At 51.0% G+C, this 24,525-nt stretch overlaps 1 protein-coding gene across 2 annotated transcripts in view; it reads right to left on the reverse strand.

Moving 5' to 3' along the window:
• Positions 1-24,525, reverse strand: part of THOC2 (THO complex subunit 2) — a 1,568,999-nt gene that overhangs the window by 11,480 nt on the left and 1,532,994 nt on the right. For both annotated transcript variants that reach the window (XM_085608126.1, XM_085608125.1), the window contains exon 38: positions 24,453-24,497. In XM_085608126.1, coding sequence (XP_085464252.1) covers positions 24,470-24,497 — 28 coding nt within the window. In that variant the 3' untranslated portion in view covers positions 24,453-24,469. The remainder of the gene's footprint in view (positions 1-24,452; positions 24,498-24,525) is intronic.

Consider the following 24,525-nt stretch of genomic DNA (forward strand, 5'->3'; position numbering starts at 1 on the left):
CCATTCTCTGCAGGTCCGGCATCCATAATGTGTAGGCAAAAGCTGGATGAGTCAGTATTCTGAGGGATTACAGGAGCTCCTTAATCGAGAATTTGATTCCAATATGGAAAATTTGAGCTTTACTTAAAATTTACTTAAAATTTACTTAAATCCTGCAGAATGGTCATTTGTTGAATGCATTTTAAGCCTAAAAAAATGCATCAAACAGACCATAAAAATGTATTCTCTTATTTGAGCATTACATCTGATCAGTTTTTGAACTGGAGACAGTTGCTTGCTGCTGGACAACAGAGCTTAATTTAATCTCGAGGAGCAGTATTTAGCGTCAGTGCTAGATTGGGATTTAAATAATTTGTTTACATTTTCACAGTAAATCAAGACTGCTCACATAATCAAACCAAGTGTCTGCTCACAGCACAGATAGGGAAGAAGTATGAGGGTACAGTAATGTCATTATCCTACAGAGCGAGGAGAACATATTGCCACGGCAACTGTTAGAGTATCTCCAGTCCACATCTTTGTGCCCTATGCATAAGCAAATGGGATATTATTATCTGGAAGACCACATAAAGGTTGGGCATTACTTCTAGAGTTGTCGAGTTGGTAATCCAGTAACTTCTGGAACCACAAAATCCTGCCCCATGAACAAGTTACTTATCTTCAGCCATGCACTTTTCTCTTGGATACCCTAAAAGCAACTTGCTCAACTTTTGACTGCCCCAAATGCCAGATTGGATTTGGACGCTTTTTCAACAATTGTTTTCACGTGCTAGTAGGTGGTGCCATCTGACTCTACAGTAGCATCATTCCAACTCCTGAAGCCATAGTGCAGAGCCACATATAGGTAACACTTCATGAGCAGACGCCAGTTAAAGCATTCTGCGCTGTTAGAAGTGGAGTTTCCGTACAAATCAGTAACTGTGATAGTGTGCACAAACTAATTTCCAACCTTATTAAGCATAGTAGTCCATTCCAAAGATGAGTGGGGAGTACGGAATCTGTATTTACAGTATTCACCTGTCACTTAAAGTATGTACTTTGTTCTTGCCTTTTAAACCGATATCAAAGAAGTATCTCCCCCCAAAAAAGTGAGCCTGAGGAGCAGACTTCACAGCAGTACACTCTGTAGGACAGAGTGGGCCAAATGGGCCTCTCTGTGAACCTGCGGCTCAAGGCAGTGTGGCTGGGTGCACACGTAGCTGCCTGGCTGATATACAACATCAAAAACACGCTGGCCAAGGATGCAGTGGAGAATCTAACTCTGGATGAGGTCCTTAGGGCCGTTCCACCAGCTACTTTATGGCCAATGCAAAGCACAATTTTATTCCGAGAACAATTTTTCTGGATATGGTCTATTTTCCGACTGCTCTGACCGTCTTGGCACCAGAAAAGCTCACAGGTGGTCGTTGTAAGAAAGTGCCCTCTTTCTGCATGGTTGCCCCCACTTTCTGCTGAACTGCTGATGTGCTTTGACTGAGTGTGTCCTGGGTTCCTGCCAAACAGGTACACAGTGCCTATGTTTTTTCCCTAAATTGCATTGCACAAAAAACTCAATTGGCACTCTTTGGACACAGGTCAGTCCCTTGTAAATTGTACCACAGGTACCAAGGCCACTTATTGTGCCACCATTAGAGGCCCTGTACTTTTACACACAGAGGAGTTGGTCTAACGGCTAGGGCAGTTGACCTTGAATCTGAGAAACTGGGATCGAGTCTTGGCAATGACGCTGAACATCCTGTGGTTATGGGCAACTCACTTAATCACCCCATGCCTAACAAAAATGAATGTGTGTCCTCATTTAAAGTAACTGGTGTAATGTAAAGCGCTCTGATACTCGATTCAGGTCAAGTTCCCGCTATATAAAACTCTGTTAAAATAAATAAATAAATAATAATAATAAAAAAAAACACTGCCTTTGCAGGCTGCGTGTTTTGGTGCAGAACAAGGTTTAGAGTCGACATGGCACACAACCCTGTGTGCCATGCCTACAACCCACTGCCCTGGCACAGGTCAGCCACCCCTCTATCTGGCTGCACTATACCAGTGGTGAGGGTACAGGTGCATGAGCCCTGTACCCCTACAGTGTCTAAGCTAATTCTTAGACCTTGTAAGTGCAGTAATGCCATTAAGAGTATATGGTGCTGGGAGTTTGTCATTACAAACTCCACAGCACCATAATGGCTACACTGAAAACTAAGAAGTTTGGTATCAAACGTCTCAGCACATTAAACCCACACTGATGCCAGAGTGGGATTTAATGAAAAATGCACACAGAGGGCATCCTAGAGATGCCCCCTGAAGAACGACCCAACACTAGTGTCCAGGCTCACCAGCTGCCACCACCAGACATGTTTATGACCCCTTGGGTCGAGAGGCTGCTGCTCTTGTGGGGTCTGAAACAAAGCACATCCTGGGACGAGGTGCTGAGCCTTTCTCCCCAAGATGGGCAGGGTCCATGAAGGGGAAGCTTCAAAGGCTTGCAAACCTTTGTGATCTTTCCCAGGCCCTTTGCTGCTTCCAGCAACTGGCCCCCACCGGTTCTGACCCCCCTTTGGGTGGGAGAATCGGCAGGAAAACCAAGTGAGGAAGGGAGGTGTGCCAACCCCACCCCTCAGGTGCAGGAGGTGAGGTGAAGCATAACACTCAGTCCCAGCCATCTTGCAGATGGGGGGGGACCCAGACAACCATAGTATGCCCCACTCCCACTGGAGGGTGGCATAATAGGGGGGGTGTACCCACCCCAAGCGAGGGACCCATTGGTCCCAACCTTTACCTACCTGTAACGCCCCTAAATTTAGTATTTAGGGGCAACCCTGAACCTTGCCTACCCAGGCAAGAATCGACCAAGAAGAACCGAAGGAGGACTGAAGAGCGGTGCCGCGCTAAGAAGAGGAGAACGTCCACTGACTCTGCCCCAGCTCTACCGGCCTGTCCCCACCTCGAACCTGCAGAAGCGAAATCCTGTTGTGTCCTGCAGCCAGCAACCTCAAGAACTCCAAGGACCTGCCCTGCCTTCCACAGAAAAGACTATCACGTGAGCACTAGATTTGCTCAGCCACAGACTCTGGCTCCAGCCAAATCCACGCGTCTGCACCACTCTGCACCAGACGCCCACGGCCCGAGTTCGAGTGGCCCAACACCACGAGGAAGTCTCCCCAGCGATCCTGACCTGAGATCTGGTGAAGCCTGCAGCCTCTTTCTGGAGGATCCCCCCCGATCGTGAGCAGAGCTCGTAAGAAAACCCGATGCCTAAAGACACCCCCTGCACCCAAAGTCCCAAGGCCTTTGGGGGCCCAACCGACAGTGTCCCAGCATCCCCAGGCATCCTAACTTACCTCTCCAACCAGGGGTCCCCTCCAGAAGATCTTCGGCCCTGAGCCTGCAGTCTTTGTTGAAACCCCATTGGATAACATTGGGCCTCAGCACAGGTAAGTGAAATAAATGCGTTGCAAAGTTCTTATGCAATGTTTTACAATTGAATGCAAGTTCAAATGCAGGACGTCGCATCCTGGATGAGCAACAGCTGCCTGAAGTTCAACTCAGAGAAGACAGAAGTCCTCGTACTCGGAACCACCCAATCAGCATTGAAAACCACCTGGTGGCCCACCACACTCAGCAGCCCACCGACCCCCACGGACGGCGCTAGAAACCTCGGCATCGTACTCGACTCCTCCCTCTCCATGAACAAGCAGGTCAACACCATTGCAATCAATAGCTGCTTCAACACCTTTGCATTCTCCGAAAGACCTTCAAATGTCTCCCCCCCCTCCCCCACCCCCCCTGAGTCAAGGAAGACAGTCACCCAAGCACTCATAACCAGCAGATTGGACTACGGAAACGCCTTCTACGACAGCATCAACAAGTCTCTACTCCACAAGCTCCAGATGATACAGAACACCGCAGCCAGACTCATCCTCGGCATCCCCCGACACAAACACATCAGCTAACACCTACGGAAGCTCCACTGGCTCCCCGTCGAGAAGAGAGTCACATTCAAGATACTCTCCCACGCCTACAAATGCCTCCACAACACAGGACCCCAATTCCCCAATGAGAAAATCGCCTTCCACGTACCCAAAAGAAACCTCTGCTCCACCAACCTCGCCGAAGTCCTGCGCATCCGCTGAGCCAGAACAGGGAGAAGAGCCTTCTCCTACATCGCGGCCAAGACCTGGAACAAGCTCCCTATTGACATTAGATGCGCCCCCTCCCTGAACACCTTCAGGATGGCCCTCAAAACCTGGCTCTTCGAATGAATGGAACTGCTGTCCCCGCCCCAGTGCCTTGAGACCCCCACGGGTGAGTAGTGTGCTTTAAAACTCCCCGATTGATTGACTGAGAAAGAAAGCCTGGGACTGAAGCACCAATTCTCTGAGAGGGTGTGCTGGAGTAATGAGGAAGACCGTCTTAAGGATTAAAAATCTTAGGTAACAGCTGTACATAGGCTCGAAAGTTATGCAAATCAAGAAGATTAAAACAAAGTTATCTGAAAAGCCCAACAAATAACCAATAACACTGACCATAGTAAGACCTTTTTGGAACAACGACTGGACAAAAGAAGTATATCAGACAATTTAACCAGCCACAGATAAGCCCAACAGTCTTCAAACCAGACCAAACTTCACTCAAAGCCAAGACAAAATAGACTTTGAGGACAGGTAGTGAACCACCAAGCGTACTGAATCTCTATGGGCAGCTAAAGGTCATTCATTGATTCTGCTCAATGTCCACGCTTGAATTAGTAGATTGTGGCAAATGAGATAAAGAACTCTGCTGTGTTGCTGGAACAGCAGATCCTCCTGCACAGATGGATGAAGCAGAGGACAAATGCTCAGGCTGCGCATCGGAGTATCACACTGTCCCTGTCCAATCTGGAGCTATCAAGATGATCTACACCAAGTCTCTGCTGACCTTCTTCAGAACATGGGAAAGCAAAGGAGGGTAAAGGCAACGGAAGTCCCACAGAAGTAGGAATGTGTCCCTTAGGAAGCCTTGAGGTGGCAACTATAGAGGCAACATGTATTCTCTGAGGTATAAACAATTCTATTCAAGGTGTGCCCGACAGGGCAAAGATGCCTTGCACTAGATATGGCTGCCCACATCAGTCATGGTTGGCTTGACAATCTGCTGAGGCCATCTTACCTGGTATTCAGAAATGCTTCCAGATGGCAGACAGTCAGAGATTACCTAAAGAAAAGCCTCTGTATCGTCCGGACCAGAACACAGAACTGAGCCCTAAATATCTGCATTATTTATATCCTGAATGTCCTGGAATCCTGGGGGGAGATAGGGTTTGGGGAGTCTTTAAATGACAGGCTAGAAATACCCTTTTTCAGGGAACCTTCTGCAGCCAAAGTGGGATATTGGCTCAGTGATAAAGAAACTTGGGGGTCAAAAGCACGGAGATAGATATTATTCACTCAGGAACTGACCACCACCAACATCCTCTTTGTGAATACCCAAGGGACTTGCTGAGGCCAGAGGGCAGAACGGGGAACTTAAAGTGTTCTCTATCCACAACAAATTGAAGGAATTGCCTGCGGCACTAGGGGAGGGGGCGGGCACTTGAAAGTAGAAGTCCAAGAACACAGGGCCGTAGCCACTGGGAGGGCCGGACAGGCTAGTCTATATTTTAGTTTGGCTGCCCTAAAATTTATAGGTTTCAGCTTTATAATTTTCATATTTCTGTACAACACTTAAGTGTGCTGCCAGACTATGTTCAGGCTACAGGCAGCGCTGAAAGTCGGTCCGGCAAAAAGAAAGTAATAAGGATAACCTGGAACAGTTGTCTGCTGTGAACCTGGGCAAGGGGGTTGGGGCAAAAGAGTTCCTGCATCTTCTGTGAAAAGAAACAGACAGGAAGGAGGCCAGGGAAAGGAGCTGAGCAGGTGCATCATCGATTAGCTCTGCCTATGGATGCTATAGTTATGGATTCTATACATTTTTGCCACCTATGCACAGCAGGGTCAGTTTTATTTTCGAGTAGCACAAGAGCAGGTTGATATCATGTTAGAAACAGGAGGGATATCGTTCCTTGCTTGGCAGTGCACAGCAAGTGGCAGGTCTGTGTGACAGACCATGCAGTACATTTCACCACCCAACTGTGAGCATTGTGCATACAGAAGTCCATGAATATCAGGAACTGCACTGCCCCTGCTGGCAGTCTTCTTCAGCTTACTATGCCTTTGGTGCTGCCCGCACCGGTTACAGCAATCTGCTTTACTGCCTCAATGCATGCACAGATCTGCACTGACTGGAGGAGAAAGAAAAGAACAGATGTCAGCATGTTGGGGTGACGTATATATAGGCACAGTGCACGTCACTTCCGCCGCAGACGTCGTCGCCATGTGTAGCTGAATGACGCCACCTACTGGCGTGCAAGGGTACTCCTATCTGGATACAGTCTGACGCCTGGGGATAATTGTAGGGTGAGGAATCTGCGGATAGAAGTATCTATCAGATCAGAGATGCTTCTGAGACAATTATGTCTTGCGCCTGGGCTTAATTGACTAAGAAATACAAATCAAAAGAACAAGTTACTTACCTTCGGTAAACCCATATCTGGTAGAGACTATATCTAGGCGCAGAGTCCTTACCTTTGAATTTCCCTAGGAGTCCGACCGGATGGATCCGGAAGAATTTTCATGAGCAGTACCCCTGCACACCAGTCGGTGGTGTCGATCGGCTCCGCGTGCGTTGTCGGCCTCGTCCACGCCAGAAGTGACGTTGCGGTACCTATAAAGGCGCTGTAGCAAAGTGCTCCTTTTTGCATGATTACCCCCACTTTTTGCCTGACACATGATGCAGTTTGGCTGGGTGTGCCCTGGGTCGCTGCCAATCAGGTTTCCAGGGCCTGTGTTCTATCCCAATGCTGTACCCCCAATTGGCATATCTCTGACCACAGGTAAGCCCGTGGTAAAAGGTACCATGTGTACCAAGGGCATTGTGACCAGGGAAGACCTCTAAGGGTTGTGGCACCTGTTGTGCCACCCTTAGAGGCCCTGTACATTAACACCCACACAATGGCACTGCATTCTGCGTGCCTTAGTGCAGAGAAAAGCGAAGAGTCGACATGGCACACATCCCAGTGTGCCATGCCTGCAATCCCCTGCCTGCGGCCTAGGTAAGGCATCCCTCTGGCAGGGTGAACTAGACTACAGGTGAGAGTACAAGTGCATGACATTGTAAGTGCAGTAAAGCCATAAAGAGTATCTGGTCTGTGAATTGGTTATTACAAACAGCTCCATAACTGGCTTTACTGAACACTGGAAAGTTTGGTAGCAACCTTCTCCGCACAATAAACCCACACGGATGCCAGTGTGGGATTTAATGTAAAAGGCACTCAGAGGGCATCTTCGATATGACCCCCTGAAAAATGACCACACTGGTGTGGTTCCTTAATGGCTACCCGCCATTTGCCACCACCAGACAGGTTTCTGTACCCCTGGGTAGAGAGCCTCTGCTCTCTGGGTCCAGAAACAAAGCCAATCCTGGACAGAGGTGTCATGCCTCCTCCCCCAGGATGGGCTGGGTCCATGAAGGGGAAGCTTCAAAGGCCTGCCGCCTTTGTAAGCTGTCCCTGCATTTGCTGCCCCAGCAGTTGGCCCCTACCGGCTCTGACCCCCCACTTTAGGCGTGAGACTCAGCAGGAGAACCTAGTTAGGAGAGTTGTGCCCACCTTTGCCAACCCTACCCCTCAGGTGGGGAAGGCGAGGTCAGGCACACATCTCAGTCCCCTCCATCTTGAAGATGAGGGGTCCCAGCCAATTAGGACGAGGCTTCTGCTCTCCTCACACTGGAAGGTGGCATAATAGGGGGTGTACTCACCCTAAGGAAGGGACCCATTGGTCCAGACCTGCACATCACTGTAAACGCCCATAAATTTAGTATTTAGGGTTGGCCCTGAACCTTGCCTCCTTAGATTCGAGGAAGAAAGAAGGAGTGAAGAGCCGCGCTGACCCGGGAAGAGGACACCAAATGCTTTGGCCCCAGCCCTACCAGCCTGTCCTGACTCTGGCCGGACTTAAGCAGAAACCCCGGCGTGTCCAGCAGCTCAAAGCCTTCCAGAGCCCGGAGGACCTGCCCTGCATTCACCTTACAGACTCTGAAGCCCGTGAAAACCAGACTTGCTCAAAACACTCACCCACAAAATCCATATCCAGGCAGCTCTGCAATTTTGCACCATTCTGCACCCGACTCCTACGGCCGGAGTTCGAGTAGTCAAACGCATTGAGGAGGTCTCCCCAGTGATCCTGACCTGGGATTTGGTGATCCGCGACCTTCCTAAAGACTCAAGCCGAAGCCTGCAGCCTCAACCTGAAGAGTCCCGCCTCCGACCATGGCCGTGGCAGATAAGACCCGACGCCAAAAGACATCCCTGCACCAGACGCCCCACAGCCTTGGGTGGCCCAACTCACGATGTCCAGACATCCCCCAAAAACCCAACTTACCTCTTCAGCTGGTGGTCACCTTCAGGAAGCCTCCCTGACTGAGCCTGCAGCATCTTTTCCAAACCAGAGATCTTCATTTAAATCCACACAGTCCCCGACATCTCGTTGGCACTCTGCATCCGGCCGCCCCTGTGCTGCTGGTGGTGCAGCTTCTGTGCTGATTGTTGGCCCTTGCAGTGCTGATCCTAACCCCAGGAGCTTTCCTTCCACAGCCAAGAGGCCTGCTCGCAAGCAGTCCCTGACCGAAGGCCCTCTTAGCACCATTAGCTAACATTGAGCCTCTGCACTCTGCACCCAGCCGCCCTAGTGCCGCTGGTGGTGCAATATGAGTCCTAATTGGACCTTTGGCAACCTTGGTTCTAACCCCCCAAAGCCATACTCGTAAGTCATTTACTTACCTGTAAACCGTTAACACTCTTTCCCCGTAGATAACCAATGTGTCAAGTTTTTTCCTAAAAATGTTCTGTCGAGCTGAACTTTTTGTATGAAAGAAAAGTAACTATATTGCAAAACTGAAAAAGTCTTACTTAGCTTGTATTGTAGGATCCACAGTGTGGTATCTAGTCATACCACCCATGTAGTCTATGTTATCCAAAAGTAGAGTTAAAAATAATCAAACGTAATTTCCATGCAATTTAAACAGTTTTCAAAGCATATACAAACCTGTAACGATTGAAAAACCATTCCCAATTTAATTACCTTCTCACAATCCTAAGTACAATTTACCTACCTGTGCCAAATCCTGCTTGGTGCTAGAAATAAAACAGAAGTATACCTTTTTTTTTTTTTTAAAGACTTACCCTATTGGTCTGAATTCGGTTTCTGAGGGTGTAACATCAGTCATTGATTGAGTGGTTACAATAAATGCTTAACACACCCTCCTGATAACTGCTCGCCCACACTGCCACAAAGAGAGCTGTTACCATTTATCTAATTTAGCCTCTGCTCTACCTCTGGGGGCTCCCTGGACTGGGACTCTGTGCACACTATCCCTCACGTTGGTACAATATGTACAGAGCCAGCTTCCTACATAGGTTAAACGAAGAATCACACAATATGTATATACAGATATGTCTATTTATTACACAACACTCCCTTTGGTTTATCTCCTACCCAGAGATATCAACACAAATACACACTAATACTTCAATTGCAATATGCTAAGTAGCACTAAATGCAGTGGTCTCCAGGGGGAGACCCAACCATATATTAAGAAAGTGGAACACAAACTGCAGGAGAAGAAGTGACTTGGACCAGAAGACCAGAGGAGCCAGGGACACAAGGAACCACCAAAGGTAAGTACCCAGGATTCCCATGGAGGCTGTGTGCACAGTAGGAACACAGCCGTGTGCCCAATGGAAGTCAATAGAGAAGCTGCAGTTGCAGGTTTGCACATTAGAAGGACCCTTCCCAGAGGACCCTGATGAATGCCCTTGGAGGACGGAAGGTTGGAGAGCCACCCCAACTGTGGATGCCCTGGAGACCAGGTTACCTACACCAGGGAAACCAGGTGCATGGGGGCGAAGAGACGTTGGAAACCTGCGTAGACAACAATGGAAGACGTGCCTCTGGAGAAAAAGGTGAAGAAGTCCGGTGGAACCCAAGGGTGGATTCTGGAAGTGAAGAACCGGCAAGCAGAGGGGACAGACTCTATGCCACTCAGGAGTGACCAGGAGGCACTGAAGAGCAATGCCCACCAATGTCGGGCAGTTCAGATGAGTGGATGGTGACCTAGTCACTGCCGCTGTGATGACCAGGCGATGCTGAGGAAGACTAGGAGCAGTGCATGAACTGTCCCACATCAGAGGTTGGTGACCCGGGGGTCAGTGCCCAGCAGGAGCGCCAGCAAGTCTTGGTAGGCGCAACTGGCGTGGAGAACGAAGTAGTAGCAAAGTTAGGACCAGCATGGTCCAAGGGACTCACAACAAGTCAGAGCAGGCCAGAGCAAGCAGGGGAGCCCACTGAAACAGGAGAAGACCCTCAGGAGGACCCACAGGCCAAAGTCACAGGAGCCGCAAGAGGACATCAAGCAGCTCATCGAGACCCACGGCGAAGAGGATTCGGTGAGGACGCTGTACTTGGCAGGAAGAGATGCTGGAGGTTCTTGAAGATCAAATATCTGTGAAAGGCAGAACCAACAAGCCTTGGCAAGTCAACACGGGGCACAAAAGTTGGGTCCCAGCAGTTCTGACGAGGACCTCAAAATTGCACAGAGGACAGGTCAGGCCACAAGGGTGTTGCAGAACCACCACCTGTGTTGCTGAGCCTTGCGAAGTCCGTGGGGCGTCAGGAGCAGCAGACCGGTCAGCTTTGTTGCAGTGCCTGTAGATGCAGGGGAGTGACTCCACGCCAAGGGAGACTACTTTGGGTGTCCTTGATGCCCACAGGTCTGTTGAAGATCCTGGAGGAAGCACAGACACAGATGAAGAATACCTGCAGAACAGCGAGACCAGGAGCATCAGGAGTCTTTCTTGGTGCAGTCTTGGTTCCAAGCTCAGTCCAGTGAATTCCAAGTATCACAATGGTTGATGGGTGAAGAGTGACGTGGTTTCAGTCTAGTCCCACGACGAATCTGAAGAGTCACCCTTGGGTAAGCCCTAAAGTACCCTAGGGAAAGTGTTGAAACAACTCAGGGGTCCCCTCCAGAGGAGGGGCTGGACAGAGGGGAGGATACTACCATGTCCTTTGTCCAGTTTCGCGCCAGAGCAGGAGTAAAGGGATCCCTGAACAAGCTCAAATCGGAATATTAAAAAAGAGGGCACCTAATGTGCCCTTCCACGAAGTCTGGTGGCTCTGGCAATCGCCCCCACCCCGACTAATACACGAAAGTCCTGCCTGGGAGTTGGTCACACCTCCCTGTGCCAGGAAACCTATTGTTCTACCTTCCCCTGCTCAAGATTGGCTCAGTAGCAGGAGGCCAGAATCGGGTCAGTGGTCGGCAGCAGCACTAGCTTGCTCTCAGACCCTGAAAGGCTCTTACCGGTAATAAATGCTCCCCAAGGGAGCCGCCAAGTACATGGAATCTTACTTCAAACACTAGAATTGGTGTTGGGATAGGATTCCAAAATGTTTGATACCAAACATGACCGGGTTCCGTGCAGTCACTATATAGTTAGACATCTGTAAATGACTGATGTCCACTATATTGAAATGGCTGACTGCACATACAAAGCCTGGAGAATCGAATCCGGGGTTTGTAGGGGTGCCGTGCTTATGCAAGGGCACCCTCACACTTATAACCAAGCACCCTGTCCTCAGGACTGAAGAGCCTGCCATAGGGATGACATAGGTTTTAAGTGTAGTGACTCCAGATATAAGGAAAATTATATCTGTTGTTAACACCAACTCACACAGGCTGCGATCGCAGGACTGTAGTCAAAGTTTAAGTGGACTCCCATGGGTGGCACAATACATGCTGTAGCCATTGGAGACCTCTGGTGTACCTATGACCTGGGTACCTCAGTACCATATACTAGGGACTTATAAGGTTACACCAGTACCTAATTGCGGATGTACAGGAGTACTTACCATGGGCAATTTAGGGATAAAGCTTAGTGACTGGGGTCCTGATTAGCAGGATTCCAGTCAGACTAGACAAAAACACACTGACATTAGGCAAAAGGTGGGGGTTACCATGCTAGAAGGATCCCACCTTCCAACACCCTGGGTGCCGGAGCCCTTGCAACTACCAGGACTTGTTGCGTGTCCAGTCCGGACAGCATCGACGCCAAACCCCACCTGTCGTCGAGGGACGTCAGGATCCACAAGATCTGCATCCAGAGTGGACATGGTGTCCTGTTATCTCTCTCTCTCTCTCCAGGTTGTCCAAGTGAAGTGAGTGCCTCTAACTACAGCAACTTGCCAGACTAAACACCTCTGCACCAGAGGCCCCCCAGCCAGGGTTCACGTAAAACAGCTGTGTCCTTGTGTTCCAGAGACCCTCAAGAGCCGAGCCCCTTTGCGTCCTGCAGAACTTGTACCCAAGTCCCCCCCTGGCAGCCTTTATTTATCAAGTACTTTTGCCGTTGACTATGTTTCTTCCAAAGGCTCATTCCTGAAAATAGCTGATTGTATTTTTGCTACTATTACAAAAATGTACAACTCCGAAAGTACTTACCTGAATCCAATGATCTTGGTGTCTAAAATTATTTAGAAATCTTTTTTTTTTTTTTAATTAGTCCCGAGTTTCTTTTTGAGTGTGCACAACACTACCCTGTGATAAGCCTAAGCCGCTCGACCACGCTAGCACAAAAAGAGCACTTGGGTTTATATATTTTAACCCTGTAAACCAATAAGGGTTGTCTACACTTTTTGCATGGTGTGGCCTTACATTGGCACTACCACATTAAAGCCAGCTTCCTACTAGGGTAGAAAGGCTTTAAATGCAAGTCGGATCGCACTGAGCTCCATTATATTGATGTGGAGTCCGGCTTCAGCCAGAGACCAGTGTCCTCTGATCTCTACCTCTCCCAGATGGCCACCCCATCCAAGGAGTGATACATCTGTCACTACTATCAGAGCTTGTTGGGGAAGGGAGAGGGGTCTGCTTCTGACCCAATAACGTTTCGTTAGCCACCACTGCAGATCTTTTGCAGTTCCCGCCGAGATCTGGACCAGGTCAGAGAGATTCCCCGATGTTGCGCTGGAACTACAGGTCTGGCTGCAGGGCCCGCTATTGCCAGCAGGCATGTGTCACCAGCAAGATGCAGGAGGCCATGAGGCCCAGCAGGGTCAGTCTCACCGTGACCCAAGCTAGAGGCTCAAACATTGGTATCATAGCACAAATATCTTGAACTCGCCGCTTGGGAGTACAAAACCAAAACTGCACTGTGTCCAGAACAGCTCCGATGAAAGGGAGTGTCTTACAGGGAGTCAGGTCGACTTCGGCATGTTGATGGTCAACCCCAGCGTGTGAAGAAGGTCGGACATAATCTGGAGGTGGGAAACGACAGCCTGGGCCGAGCCCGCCTTCAACAGCCAGACTGGCACCCCTGTTCTTCGCAGATGCGCTGCAACCACTGCCATCCCCTTGGTGAACTCCCATGGGGTGCTGGTAAGGGCAAACGAGTACAGAACTGAAAATGCTCGTGGCCTACCGTACACTGTAGATAACATCAATGGGCAGGCAGGACGGGAATGTGGAAATAGTCATCCTGCAAGTCCAACGCTACCATACAATCTCCTGGGTCCAAGGAAAACAAGACCTGAGAAAATGTGAGGAGTATGAATTTCTTTTTCTTGAGGAATACGTTGAGGTCTCGGAGATCTAGAATAAGACTAAAGAACAAGTTACTTACCTTCGGTAACGATGTATCTGTAAGAAACATTAGTAAGTTAGATTCCTCACCTTAGAATATCCCCAGGCGTCAGACTGGATCCGGAAGATTTTTCGTCAGCAAAACCCCTTGCGCGTCGCTAGGCGTCGTCTGCGGCTCCGCGTCCGTCGTCGGCGTCGGGCGCCGGAATGACGTCGGAGTACTTAGACGCCGCCCTCGCTCGCTGACGTCAGTTCTTGTACATAGCCTTCCGCGCCAGGAACGCAGAGCCATGCAAGATACCGACACTGGTGCCAAAAAATTCTAGGGCCCTGAAAGGGATAGCCTTAACCCTAGATGTCAGTTCGCAGAACGGGGAGGATGGGTGGGTCGGTGAGGAATCTAACTAACTAATGTTTCTTACAGATACATCGTTACCGAAGGTAAGTAACTTGTTCATCTGAAAGAAACACGTTAGTTAGATTCCTCACCTTAGAATAGATACCCAAGCAATACCATCCCCGGTGGTGGGTCTGCAAACCAAGATCACACCAGAAAGTCCTGGAGGACAGAACGGCCAAAGAAGCCATCCCTCCGGACTTGGCTGTCTAGGCAATAATGCCTGGCAAACGTGTGTAGCGAAGCCCACGTAGCCGCCTGACAGTTGTCCTGCAACGGGACTCCCCGTCCCAAAGCAGTAGTAGCCGCTGTAGCCCGAGTGGAATGGGCGCGCAGCCCCACAGGAGGGTCCTTTTTCACCAAGGAGTAACAGATTTTGACACACAAAACGACCCACCGGGAGATGGTCCGTTTGTGCACAGCTTTTCCCTTCTTAGCACCCACGTATCCAACGAAAAGTTGGTCGTCCACCTGGAACTGTTTTGTGCGGTCCAAATAAAAAGAGCGCACGCTTTGGGTCCAGACGGTGGAGCCTCTCTTCCTCTTTGGAAGGATGCGGAGGCGGAAAGAAGGTGGGCAAGGTGACACACTGCCCAAGATGAAAGGGAGTCACCACTTTCGGTAGAAAAGAGGGACGAGGCCGAAGGACAACCTTGTCCGGATGAACAGAGAGAAAAGGAGGCTTGGACGATAGAGCCTGGAGCTCACTCACCCGTCTAGCCGAGGTGATGGCTACCAGGAAAGCAGTCTTAAGCGTCAGAAGACGAAGAGGACAATTGTGAAGAGGCTCAAAGGGAGCGCACATCAGAAATGTGAGAACAAGATTCAAGTCCCACTGAGGCATTACGAAAGGAACAGGAGGGAACGTATGAGTAATGCCTTTAAGAAAGCGTTGAACCACAGGGGACTTGAAAAGAGAAGGCTGATCAGGAAGCCGTAAGAAGGCAGAGAGGGCAGCAAGATAACCTTTCAAGGTGCCCAGGGCAGAGCCCTGCCGGGCCAAAGAAAGAAGAAAGAGGAGAACCTCAGAAAGAGGGGCGGAAAGGGGATCCACAGCCTTTGCTGTGCACCATGCCACAAATCTGTTCCACCGGCAGGCGTATACCGTCTTTGTGGAGGGACGCCTGGCTGCCAGAATGATATCACAGACTTCAGGAGGCAAGTCAAATGGCATCAACTGCCGCCGCTCAATCTCCACGCATGGAGGTGGAGGCTGGACAGGTTCGGGTGGAGGACCGTCCCCTGCTGCTGCGACAGAAGATCCTCCCGAAGGGGCAGACGTATCGGAGGATCGGTCAACATACTGAGTAGCTCGGGATACCAGTACCTTCGTGCCCAATCCGGAGCCACCAAGATGACTTGGGCCCGGTCATGCCTGATCTTCTTCAGCACTCTGGGCAGAAGTGGTATAGGCGGAAAGGCGTACAACAGACCGCAACTCCACTCGTGACGAAAAGCGTCGCCGAGCGAGTGCCGCCTTGGAAATTCCAACGCGCAGAACTGCTGACATTGCGTGTTCTCTTCGGTGGCGAATAGATCTAACCAAGGCTCTCCCCACTGCTGAAAGAGACCTTGCGCCACTTCGGAGTTCAGACGCCATTCGTGATCCATCATGCACCGGCGGCTGAGTTCGTCTGCTCTGGCGTTCAGAGAGCCCGCCAGATGTTGAACCACTAGGGTGACGCCCTGGTGTTCCAGCCACGTCCAGAGGCGCAGAGCCTCCTGACAAAGGGTCCACGACCCCACCCCGCCCTGTTTGTTGCAATACCAGATGGCGGTGGTGTTGTCCGTGAACACCTGCACGACACTTCCCCTGACAGAGGGAAGGAAGGCTTTCAGTGCAAGTCGGATCGCTCTCAACTCCAACAGGTTGATGTGGAGACGAGACTCCGCCGGAGACCAGAGGCCTCTGATCTCCGCCTCTCCCATATGGCCACCCCATCCCAGGAGGGACGCATCCGTCACTACGACATGCTCCGGTTGGGGAAGGGAGAGGCTCTTGCCAGTGACCCAATCGCGGTCCGTGAGCCACCACTGCAACTGCTGTGCAGTGCCCTCCGAGATCAAGACATGGTCGGACAGGTTGCCGTGATGCTGGGCCCACTGAAAATTCAGGTCCCACTGCAGAGCCCGCATGCGCCGCCTGGCGTGATGCACTAGTAGGATGCAGGAGGCCATCAGCCCCAGAAGCCGCAACACTAGCCTGACCGAAACCCAGGATAGAGGCCGAAAGATGGGAATCAGGGCCTGTATATCCCGGACCCGCTGTTCCGGAGGATAGACCCGGAACTGCGCCGAATCGAGAACCGCTCCGATGAAGAGGAGCGTCTGAGAGGGACTCAGGTGTGACTTCGGCACGTTGATGGAAAACCCCAGCAAATGCAGGAGATCCGACGTAGTCTGGAGGTGGGAGACGACTGCCTGGGGCGAGCCCGCCTTCAACAACCAGTCGTCGAGATAGGGGAAGACTGGAACCCCTGATCTGCGCAGATGAGCTGCGACCACCGCCATCACTTTCGTGAACACCCGAGGGGCACTGGTGAGGCCGAAGGGGAGCACGGTGAACTGAAAATGCTCCTGGCCCACCGTGAACCGCAGGTAACGCCGGTGGGCCGGCAGGACGGCGATGTGGAAATATGCGTCCTGCAAGTCCAACGCTACCATCCAGTCTCCAGGGTCAAGGGCAGCTAGAACCTGAGCCAAAGTCAACATTTTGAACCGTTCCTTCCGGAGGAAGGCATTGACGTTCCTGAGGTCCAAGATAGGGCGTAGGCCCCCTTTGCCCTTCTTGGGAACCAGAAAGTAGTGGGAATAACAACCACGACCTACTTCTGGGCTCGGAACGCGCGCAACGGCCTCTTTGGCCAAGAGGGCCGAAACTTCCTCTCGCAGAAGATTCAAATGATCCTCCGAGATACGGTGGTGCTGCGGTGGCATGGCTGGAGGGGTCGTCTCGAAGGGGAGGGAGTAGCCCCTTCGGACGATTTGCAGCACCCACCTGTCCGAGGTGATGGTACGCCAGTGGAGCAGGTGATGGCGAACTCTGCCGCCCACTGGCGAGGAATGGGCCGGAAAGCTCGGACTAGGAAGGCTTGGAGGCGGATGCTGCCGGGGTGGATGTGGGCTGACCACGTCGTCCTCCAGAACCGCCTCGGCGGAAACCACGTCCGCGCGCAGGTTGGTTCTGCGGCTGGTGGCTAGGCGGACGTGAGGAGGCACCCCTTCCTTGGCCACGAAAGGGGCGAAAGGCGGAAGTTTGCGACCGCGGGGCCGAGAGGCCCAAGGACTTGGCCGTAGCCCGGGAGTCCTTAAAGCGATTCAGCGCACTGTCCGCTTTCTCACCAAAAAGGCGAGTGCCATCAAAGGGCATGTCCATCAGAGTGCTCTGGACATCCCCCGAAAAGGACGTGGACCGCAGCCAGGCGTGACGTCTAAGCGCCACCGTGGTAGAAATCGCCCTACCCAGCGAGTCCGTAGTGTCAAGCCCACATCGGATTGCATGTCGTGCTGCATCCCTCCCATCGGCCAGAGCCTGGGTAAGTCGTGTCTGGGCCTCCTCCGGACACAGGGGCAGCACGTCCTCCACCGTATCCCACAGAGAGTGGGAATAACGGTCCAAAAGACAGGCGGTGTTCAAGGACCGCAGACCCAAACTAAGGGAGGAGAACAGCTTTTTGCCTAACTGTTCCAGTCTCTTGGAATCCCGGTCCGGCGGAGCGGTCGTGAAGGAGGATTGGGAGGTAGAAGCCTGGATAACCAGGCTCTCGGAGGTGGGGTGTTGGGACAGAAAACTGGGGTCGCCCGGAGCAGGGCGGTGGCGCCTGGCGACGTTCCTGTCCACAGGAGGGACTGTGGAGGGCTTGGACCAGGTGCCCTGCAGAACGTCAATGAGGGCCTCATTGAATTGCAGCAGAGGCTCAATGGAGCTTGCTGCAGACTGACGCACCCCAGTGAGGACGTTAGTCCTCACAGCCACGGCAGGCAGCTCGAGCCCAAGGGCTGCGGCCGCCTTGCGCAGCACCACAGAGAAAGCAGCACCCTCCTCCGATGCCACAGTCGGAGGAGAGATGAATCCAGTGTCTGGAGAGGTATCCAGACCACTGGCCTCCCCCAGTTCATCTGCCCAGTCCTGTGACAGCTGAGCCTGAACGGCAATAGGATCCTCGGACCCTCCCAGTCGCCCCCGTCATCCGATTCCTGGTAAACAGGAGGAAGGAGCGGAGCCGGACGATAGACATAATGTGTCTCTAACGGCGCCGTACGCGGCGTCCATCGACGCCGTAACGGCGCCGGGTCCGGGGCTGGGCTGAACTGGGGCTCGACGCCGAGCGGAGCTGGCGTCGGAGGTGGAACCGGTGTCGACGCCGGTGGAGGAGGCGTGACGAGGTCGACCGGCAGGGACGAGTCCCTCGGGAACCTGCGGCGTCGGGGCCTAAGCCGGCGACGGAGCCACCGGCATGCAAGGTTGCCAAGTCGGGTCCGCGGGGCCCGAAGGCGCGCCAGCGGGCGTCGACGACGGAGCCAGGCTTCTCATGGCCGCGAGGAAGGCACTGACTTCCGCCGGCGCCGCGTCAGTCCCAGGGACCGGCGGGTATGGGGACTTGCGCTGCGCCGGCGGCTCCGCGGGAGCCGCGGGGGTGGAACCACCCTGACCCTCGGCCGAGTCGCGCGACCGGCGAGGGGAGTCCGAAGAGCGGTGTCGCCGCTTGGACTTCTTGGAGTGCTTCGACTTACCCGAAGACTTGGAGCCAGATGAGCGATGATGACGTCGGCTGCGGCTCCGCGACCGATCCTTGGACCTCCTCCTGGACCGGGATCGAGAGGGGCGCGGAGCCGAGTGGCTCCGCGCCTTCGAGGTCAGGGCCTTGCAGTCCGAACACTTTTGGGATCCAGGCTGGATTACGCGAACGCCCTCTTCCTTGGCCTCCCGGATTATTTGGTCCAGCGCCTGCAGGTGGCGCAGAACTCTGCCGCTCGTGCCATTTTTGGCCTTCACAGGCGAGCACGAGTATCCGGGCTGCTGCAGACGCTTCACTGGTTGCCCATCCGGAAGCGGATTATGTTTAAATCCTTGACGCTGATGCATAAAGCACTTTTTGGCTCTGGCGCTAGGTATTTGCAACGGAGGCTGTCTTTTTACCGTCCAGCCCGTTCACTGCGGTCAGAATCTCTTTTCATGGCCGTGGTTCCGCGTGTGAGGAAGGCCCGCACTGGGGGGCGCTCTTTTAGCCTCAAGCCCCCTCAGCTTTGGAATTCGCTTCCGCTGGTTTTACGCAGCACTTCTAACTTGCTTCAGTTTAGGAAGAGCCTGAAGACTTGGCTTTTTAACCTTTAAGTTTTCTTTTCTCCTTTTTTGCCTTGTGGTCTGTTATTGGTCTGTTGTGTTATTTTACACTGAGCTGCATGTGGAAAGCGCCGGGACACTCTTCCTGAGTAGCCGTGCGCTATATAAACACAATATAACATAACATAACACGACTCCGCGTCGTGGTCGAGGCCCAAACAGTAAAGGCACCGGCGGTGAAGATCCGTAACCGACATCAAGCGGCTGCAGTCAGCACAGGCATTGAAACCAGGCATCCTACCGGCACCGGAGTCGAGACAAGATCAAAAAGGATAAAAAAAGTTAGTCAAAAAAGACTAAAAGGGGTAGCTCTCCAGGATCTGCGCTTACTGGCGCAGAAAAAAGAAGAACTGACGTCAGCGCGCGAGGGCGGTGTCTAAGTACTCCGACGACGTCATTCCGGCGCACGACGCCGACGACGGACGCGGAGCCGCAGACGACGCCTAGCGACGCGCAAGGGGTATTGCTGACGAAAAATCTTCCGGATCCAGTCTGACGCCTGGGGATATTCTAAGGTGAGGAATCTAACTAACGTGTTTCTTTCAGATACCTTTGTCATTTTTGGGTACTACAAAGTAGCAGTAATAGCAACCACAGCCTACTTCTGGCACCAAAACATTCTCTATAGCACCCTTGGCCAAGAGAGCCAGGACTTCCTAGCGGGGAAGGGAAAGATGATCCTCCGTTAGCCGGTTGTGAGATGGTGGCATGGAGGTAGAGGTAGTCTTCAAGGGGCAGAAGTAGCCCCTTCGAACAATCTCAAAAACCCACCTGTCCGATGTTCTAAACTGCCAGTGGGGCAAGTTACACCCATGGTAGTGAAAAGGCAGATTAGGAAGACCTGGAGACTGCAGCTGCTGTGGGGGTGGTTGACTGACCAGGCTGCTAGCCACCTAACTCACAAGGTCTGTGGGTACCGTACTCTCGGCCATGCAGAGGCTCGGGAGCATGCGTGGCTCGATGGCTAGGAGGAAATTGGCGCAGCTGGAAGCACCTTCAGAAATGCCCAAGGACCGGACTGTAGATTGAAGTGCTTGAGCGTCGAATCTGCCTGGTCACCCGAAGATACGGGTTCCATCGAAGAGCATGTCCATAAGGGAAGCCTAGACACCCCCCCCCCCCCGAAAAGCAAGTCATTCTCAACCAAGAGTGACGCCTCAGGGCCCCTGTCGATAAACCGCTCTACCCAGTGAGTCACTTGTGTCGGGTCCACATCGTATTGAGAACTTTGCTGCATCTCTCCCATCAGCAACAGCTTGAGAGAGCACGACCCGGGCCTCCTCTGGGACCTGTGGCAGCACTCGGCAACCATTTCCCACAGAGTGTGCGAGTAATGGCCCAAAAGGCATGCGATGTTTGCAGACTGCAAAGCTAGGCTGACGGAAGAAAACATCTTCTTCCCCAAAGAGTCCAGCCTCTTGGATTCCCTATCCGGGGGAGCGGTTGGGAATGTGCCTTGGGATGTCGAGGGTTGGGCCAAAAAACTCTCAGGGGTAGGGGGTTGCGTGAGGATGTTTGAGTCTCCTGGGATGGGGCAGTGGTGGCAGGCGATCGTCCTATTTACAGGATCCCCAGTGTTGGGTTTGGACCAAGTTCCCAAAAGGACGTCAGTGAGGGCGTCATTGAATGGGAGCAGGTGCTCGGACGAGAAAACTCCCAGTTTCAACACCTCTGTCAAGCCAAGATGTTAGTCTTGACTGACACCGAGGGCAAGTGAAGGCCAAGTACCTCAGCTTCCCTCTGCACCACTAGTGCATATGAGGCTCTTGCCTCTATAGCGAAGTTAGGGGGAACAAGCATACCAGTATCTGCAGAAGTATCCAGTCCACTGGCTTCACCCAGTTCCTCACACCTGTCCATATTCGGGTCTTCTTCATAGGGTTAGTTTTCTGCAGGGTCCAGCAGTCTCTCCCATTCCTCCCCAAGGCCTAACCTACAGGAATAAGGCTCGGGATCCGATCTAGGAAGCAAAATTCCTGCCAGCGTCTGGCTTGGTGTCTGGAGATGACCCTCTGTGTTGGAGTCAGCGGATCACCACGAGGATGGCCCTGCCGGTGGGCACCTGGAGCGTCTGCATCAGGCCGGGGAAGGTTGAGATGGTGTGACTGGCACCGGTCCTGATCAACGAGTGGGTGACTGGAGCTGGGGCAGGAGAGGAACAAGATGGGGCTCACTCCGACCCCGCGGGGTCCAAAGGCATGCCGTAGGAGTTGGGACGCCCAAAGATGAGGCACATGGCTTCAGAATTATTTCAGTTGGGTGGGGATTGCTTCGGCTCCTTGAAAGTTGGGGAGGCTCAGAGTCGGCTCAGGTGCAGGCTCCGAGGTAACAGGACTTGATTGCCGATACTCCCTTGTCGCATCGGCCAAGGAGAAGTCCAAGACAGCTTTGACTTCTTGCTCTTTTTCTTGTACCTCTACTTACTAGAGTTACCCAAGTAGTTTGAGTGGGACGATGAAGACTTCGGGCTGCGCAACCGCTCCCTGGACCTTCCTCTGGGGTGAGAACTCGACTTTCGTGGAGTTGAACGACGACCCGCCATGAGCCTTAGGGTCCACTCCATCAAAGCTTTCGGATTCATGCACAGCAACTGGAGCACGACCTTGGGTCATGCACTAGACACCACAGGCAAACAAGGTGCGGGTCCGTCACCAACATCGGCCGATGAAAGACTATACAGGCCATGAAACCGGTCTTCCAAGATGACATACTCAATCACACCAGGAGAAAAACCTCAAAAACTCTAGACAAGATGTCGAAAATCAAGTCAAAAAGTGACAGAGGGGTAGATCTTCTCCACATTAGTACTGGCTGGGGGAGTGAGGGGGGGGGGCGGGAGAAAAAAAGAACTGACTTCAGAGCACCTAGGTGGTATCTATGCAGGTTTCAGAAAGCTCTTCAAAATTATCTTAGCCTATCTCTTACTCATGTTTCCTCTGACCTCCACCCCACCCATCCTTGTGTAGCACCAAGACGCCCCTCTGGGTATTTGCCACGCTCGATAAATTCCTACATACATATATAACATTACCACTGCAAAGGATCTGCCACTTTCGTGGACCTCGCTAACTCTGCAAACAGCAAACAGAGAACTTGTTATATTAAGATTCAGTAATCTAATGATGCCTCAAAAGAAGCAGACACTAGGTGTGGTATTCTCAGCAATGATATCATGTGTCAAAGCTTCCACAGGATCCAGCCCATATAGCTTACGGTTAGCAGAGTCCTTTCTCATACCATTTAGAGAAACTACAGGTCACCATACCCATCAAATGAGAAGTGGAATATAAAAAAAATAAAAAAAACACACCAGGTGCGTCAAGATCTGTGATCATTGGCATGGACCTTATCAACTATGTCAATTTTGTAAAGGCAATACAAGAGTCAGCATCTCTTGTTTGCAGTGCTCACATTAAGCCTACCAAAATGCCGTTGCAGCTTGCTCATATGCTTAGTAGTAACATTTGTTCTAAAAAGCTGAAACCATCAGATAAACTGTTTAGACTGAATTGTCTGCTTTGTACATTTCTCCTTTTTCTTTACAATGCATTTGTTTTTTTCTTTGCGCGCTCCTAACTGCCTTAACGCTTTCACCAATATTAGACAGTTCCTTTTGATGATCTTGATGCTACTCTTTAAACATTTCTTGACATACAGGCTTCACATACTAAGTTCAAATGACCTCAGAATAACTCATTGGACTCAAGAGGCCCGCATCATGTTACAGACAGCATCACCTTCTAGAAAGCCTTCACTCTAACCAACCTTGCTGAATGAAAACACTTTGTTCAGGGGAAAACTAACTAGCTAAGGCGAACGCCTAATCATGTTTGAAATTCCTAACTGCAAAAGAAGAATAACTGGAGACAAGCAACCTTCACAGAGGCTCTCGAATCAGACATAGTAACCAACTTCCAATATGGTTCCCACCATGAACTCAAGTTAAGAACTCCCCAACCATCCAAACATGCAATGCTGGACAGATCAGAACTGATAATTGTCTTTAACCACAGCTAATGGATACATCATAAGAACTGCACTGTTGTTATGATCTGACAGGAAGGGACGCTTGAGTTAGGTTTTGAGGTCATCCAACCTGAATCAAAGCTGCACCTTCTGCCCTGTATAGACAACTTTCAGTTCAGTAGGTTAGACAAGAGGATAAAGGATAAACGGGCCTCTATGTATTCCTTCTTCAAGCACTATTGTTTGGATGCTGGCAGAGCTGTACTTCAGCTTCTAATTGAAACTAAAGAGAAAAGTGTACCTTGTCCTGCATATATTTAAAGTCTGAGTGGTTCACATAAGAAATCTGTGGAAATAAGTATACAACAGAACAAGCAATTAACAATTGGAAACATGATTCCAAATGAACTTATTTGTGAACATCTTCCCACCACTTCTTACTAATATGTTATTCATCTTGATTACTTTTTTTCCTTTCTGCTAAATAAAACCACATTCCATCCCTTTTCCATGCAGGGTAAAGGAAACATTGGAAGGACTGATGCCACTGGAGCCTGTAGCACCATATATTGGATATGTCAATCTACATTCTATAGCAGCTCTACTGGAATCGCACAACGCCACTGGACGCTACTTGTCACATACTGCTATGAACTTTTTTTATACAGGCAAATCGGATGCATGGAAATAGTTCACACAAAATATCTGTGGAAACAGATGTTCATTAGAAATATGAATACAATTACTTGGAATAAGAATTCAAAAGTAAAGACCACTTAAAATGTTTTTTCTTCAGAGTTTAACACAGCTATCGACAGAAAATTATAGATACATAAAGAAAACAGCAGAAAATAACTGGAATCCAACAAAATAATTTTAACTAAAGATCCCTCACTCAGACAAGACAAATGTGTGCACTAAACTGGGATCTCCTAAGTCAAAAAGACACAAGACAATCCATGCTCCCCACAAAGTGCGGAAATAACAGTACATTTTCATAAACTGATTATTTTGTGACTATATACTGAAAAGTCTTACCTTGATTGTTATACTCATTATCTGTGTTTATCTGAGGATTTATGGGTAAAGAAATGTTAAGGAAAAAAGAAGA

Source organism: Triturus cristatus, chromosome 5_2 (assembly GCF_964204655.1).
Source record: "Triturus cristatus chromosome 5_2, aTriCri1.1, whole genome shotgun sequence".
In the NCBI taxonomy this organism is placed as follows: domain Eukaryota; kingdom Metazoa; phylum Chordata; class Amphibia; order Caudata; family Salamandridae; genus Triturus; species Triturus cristatus.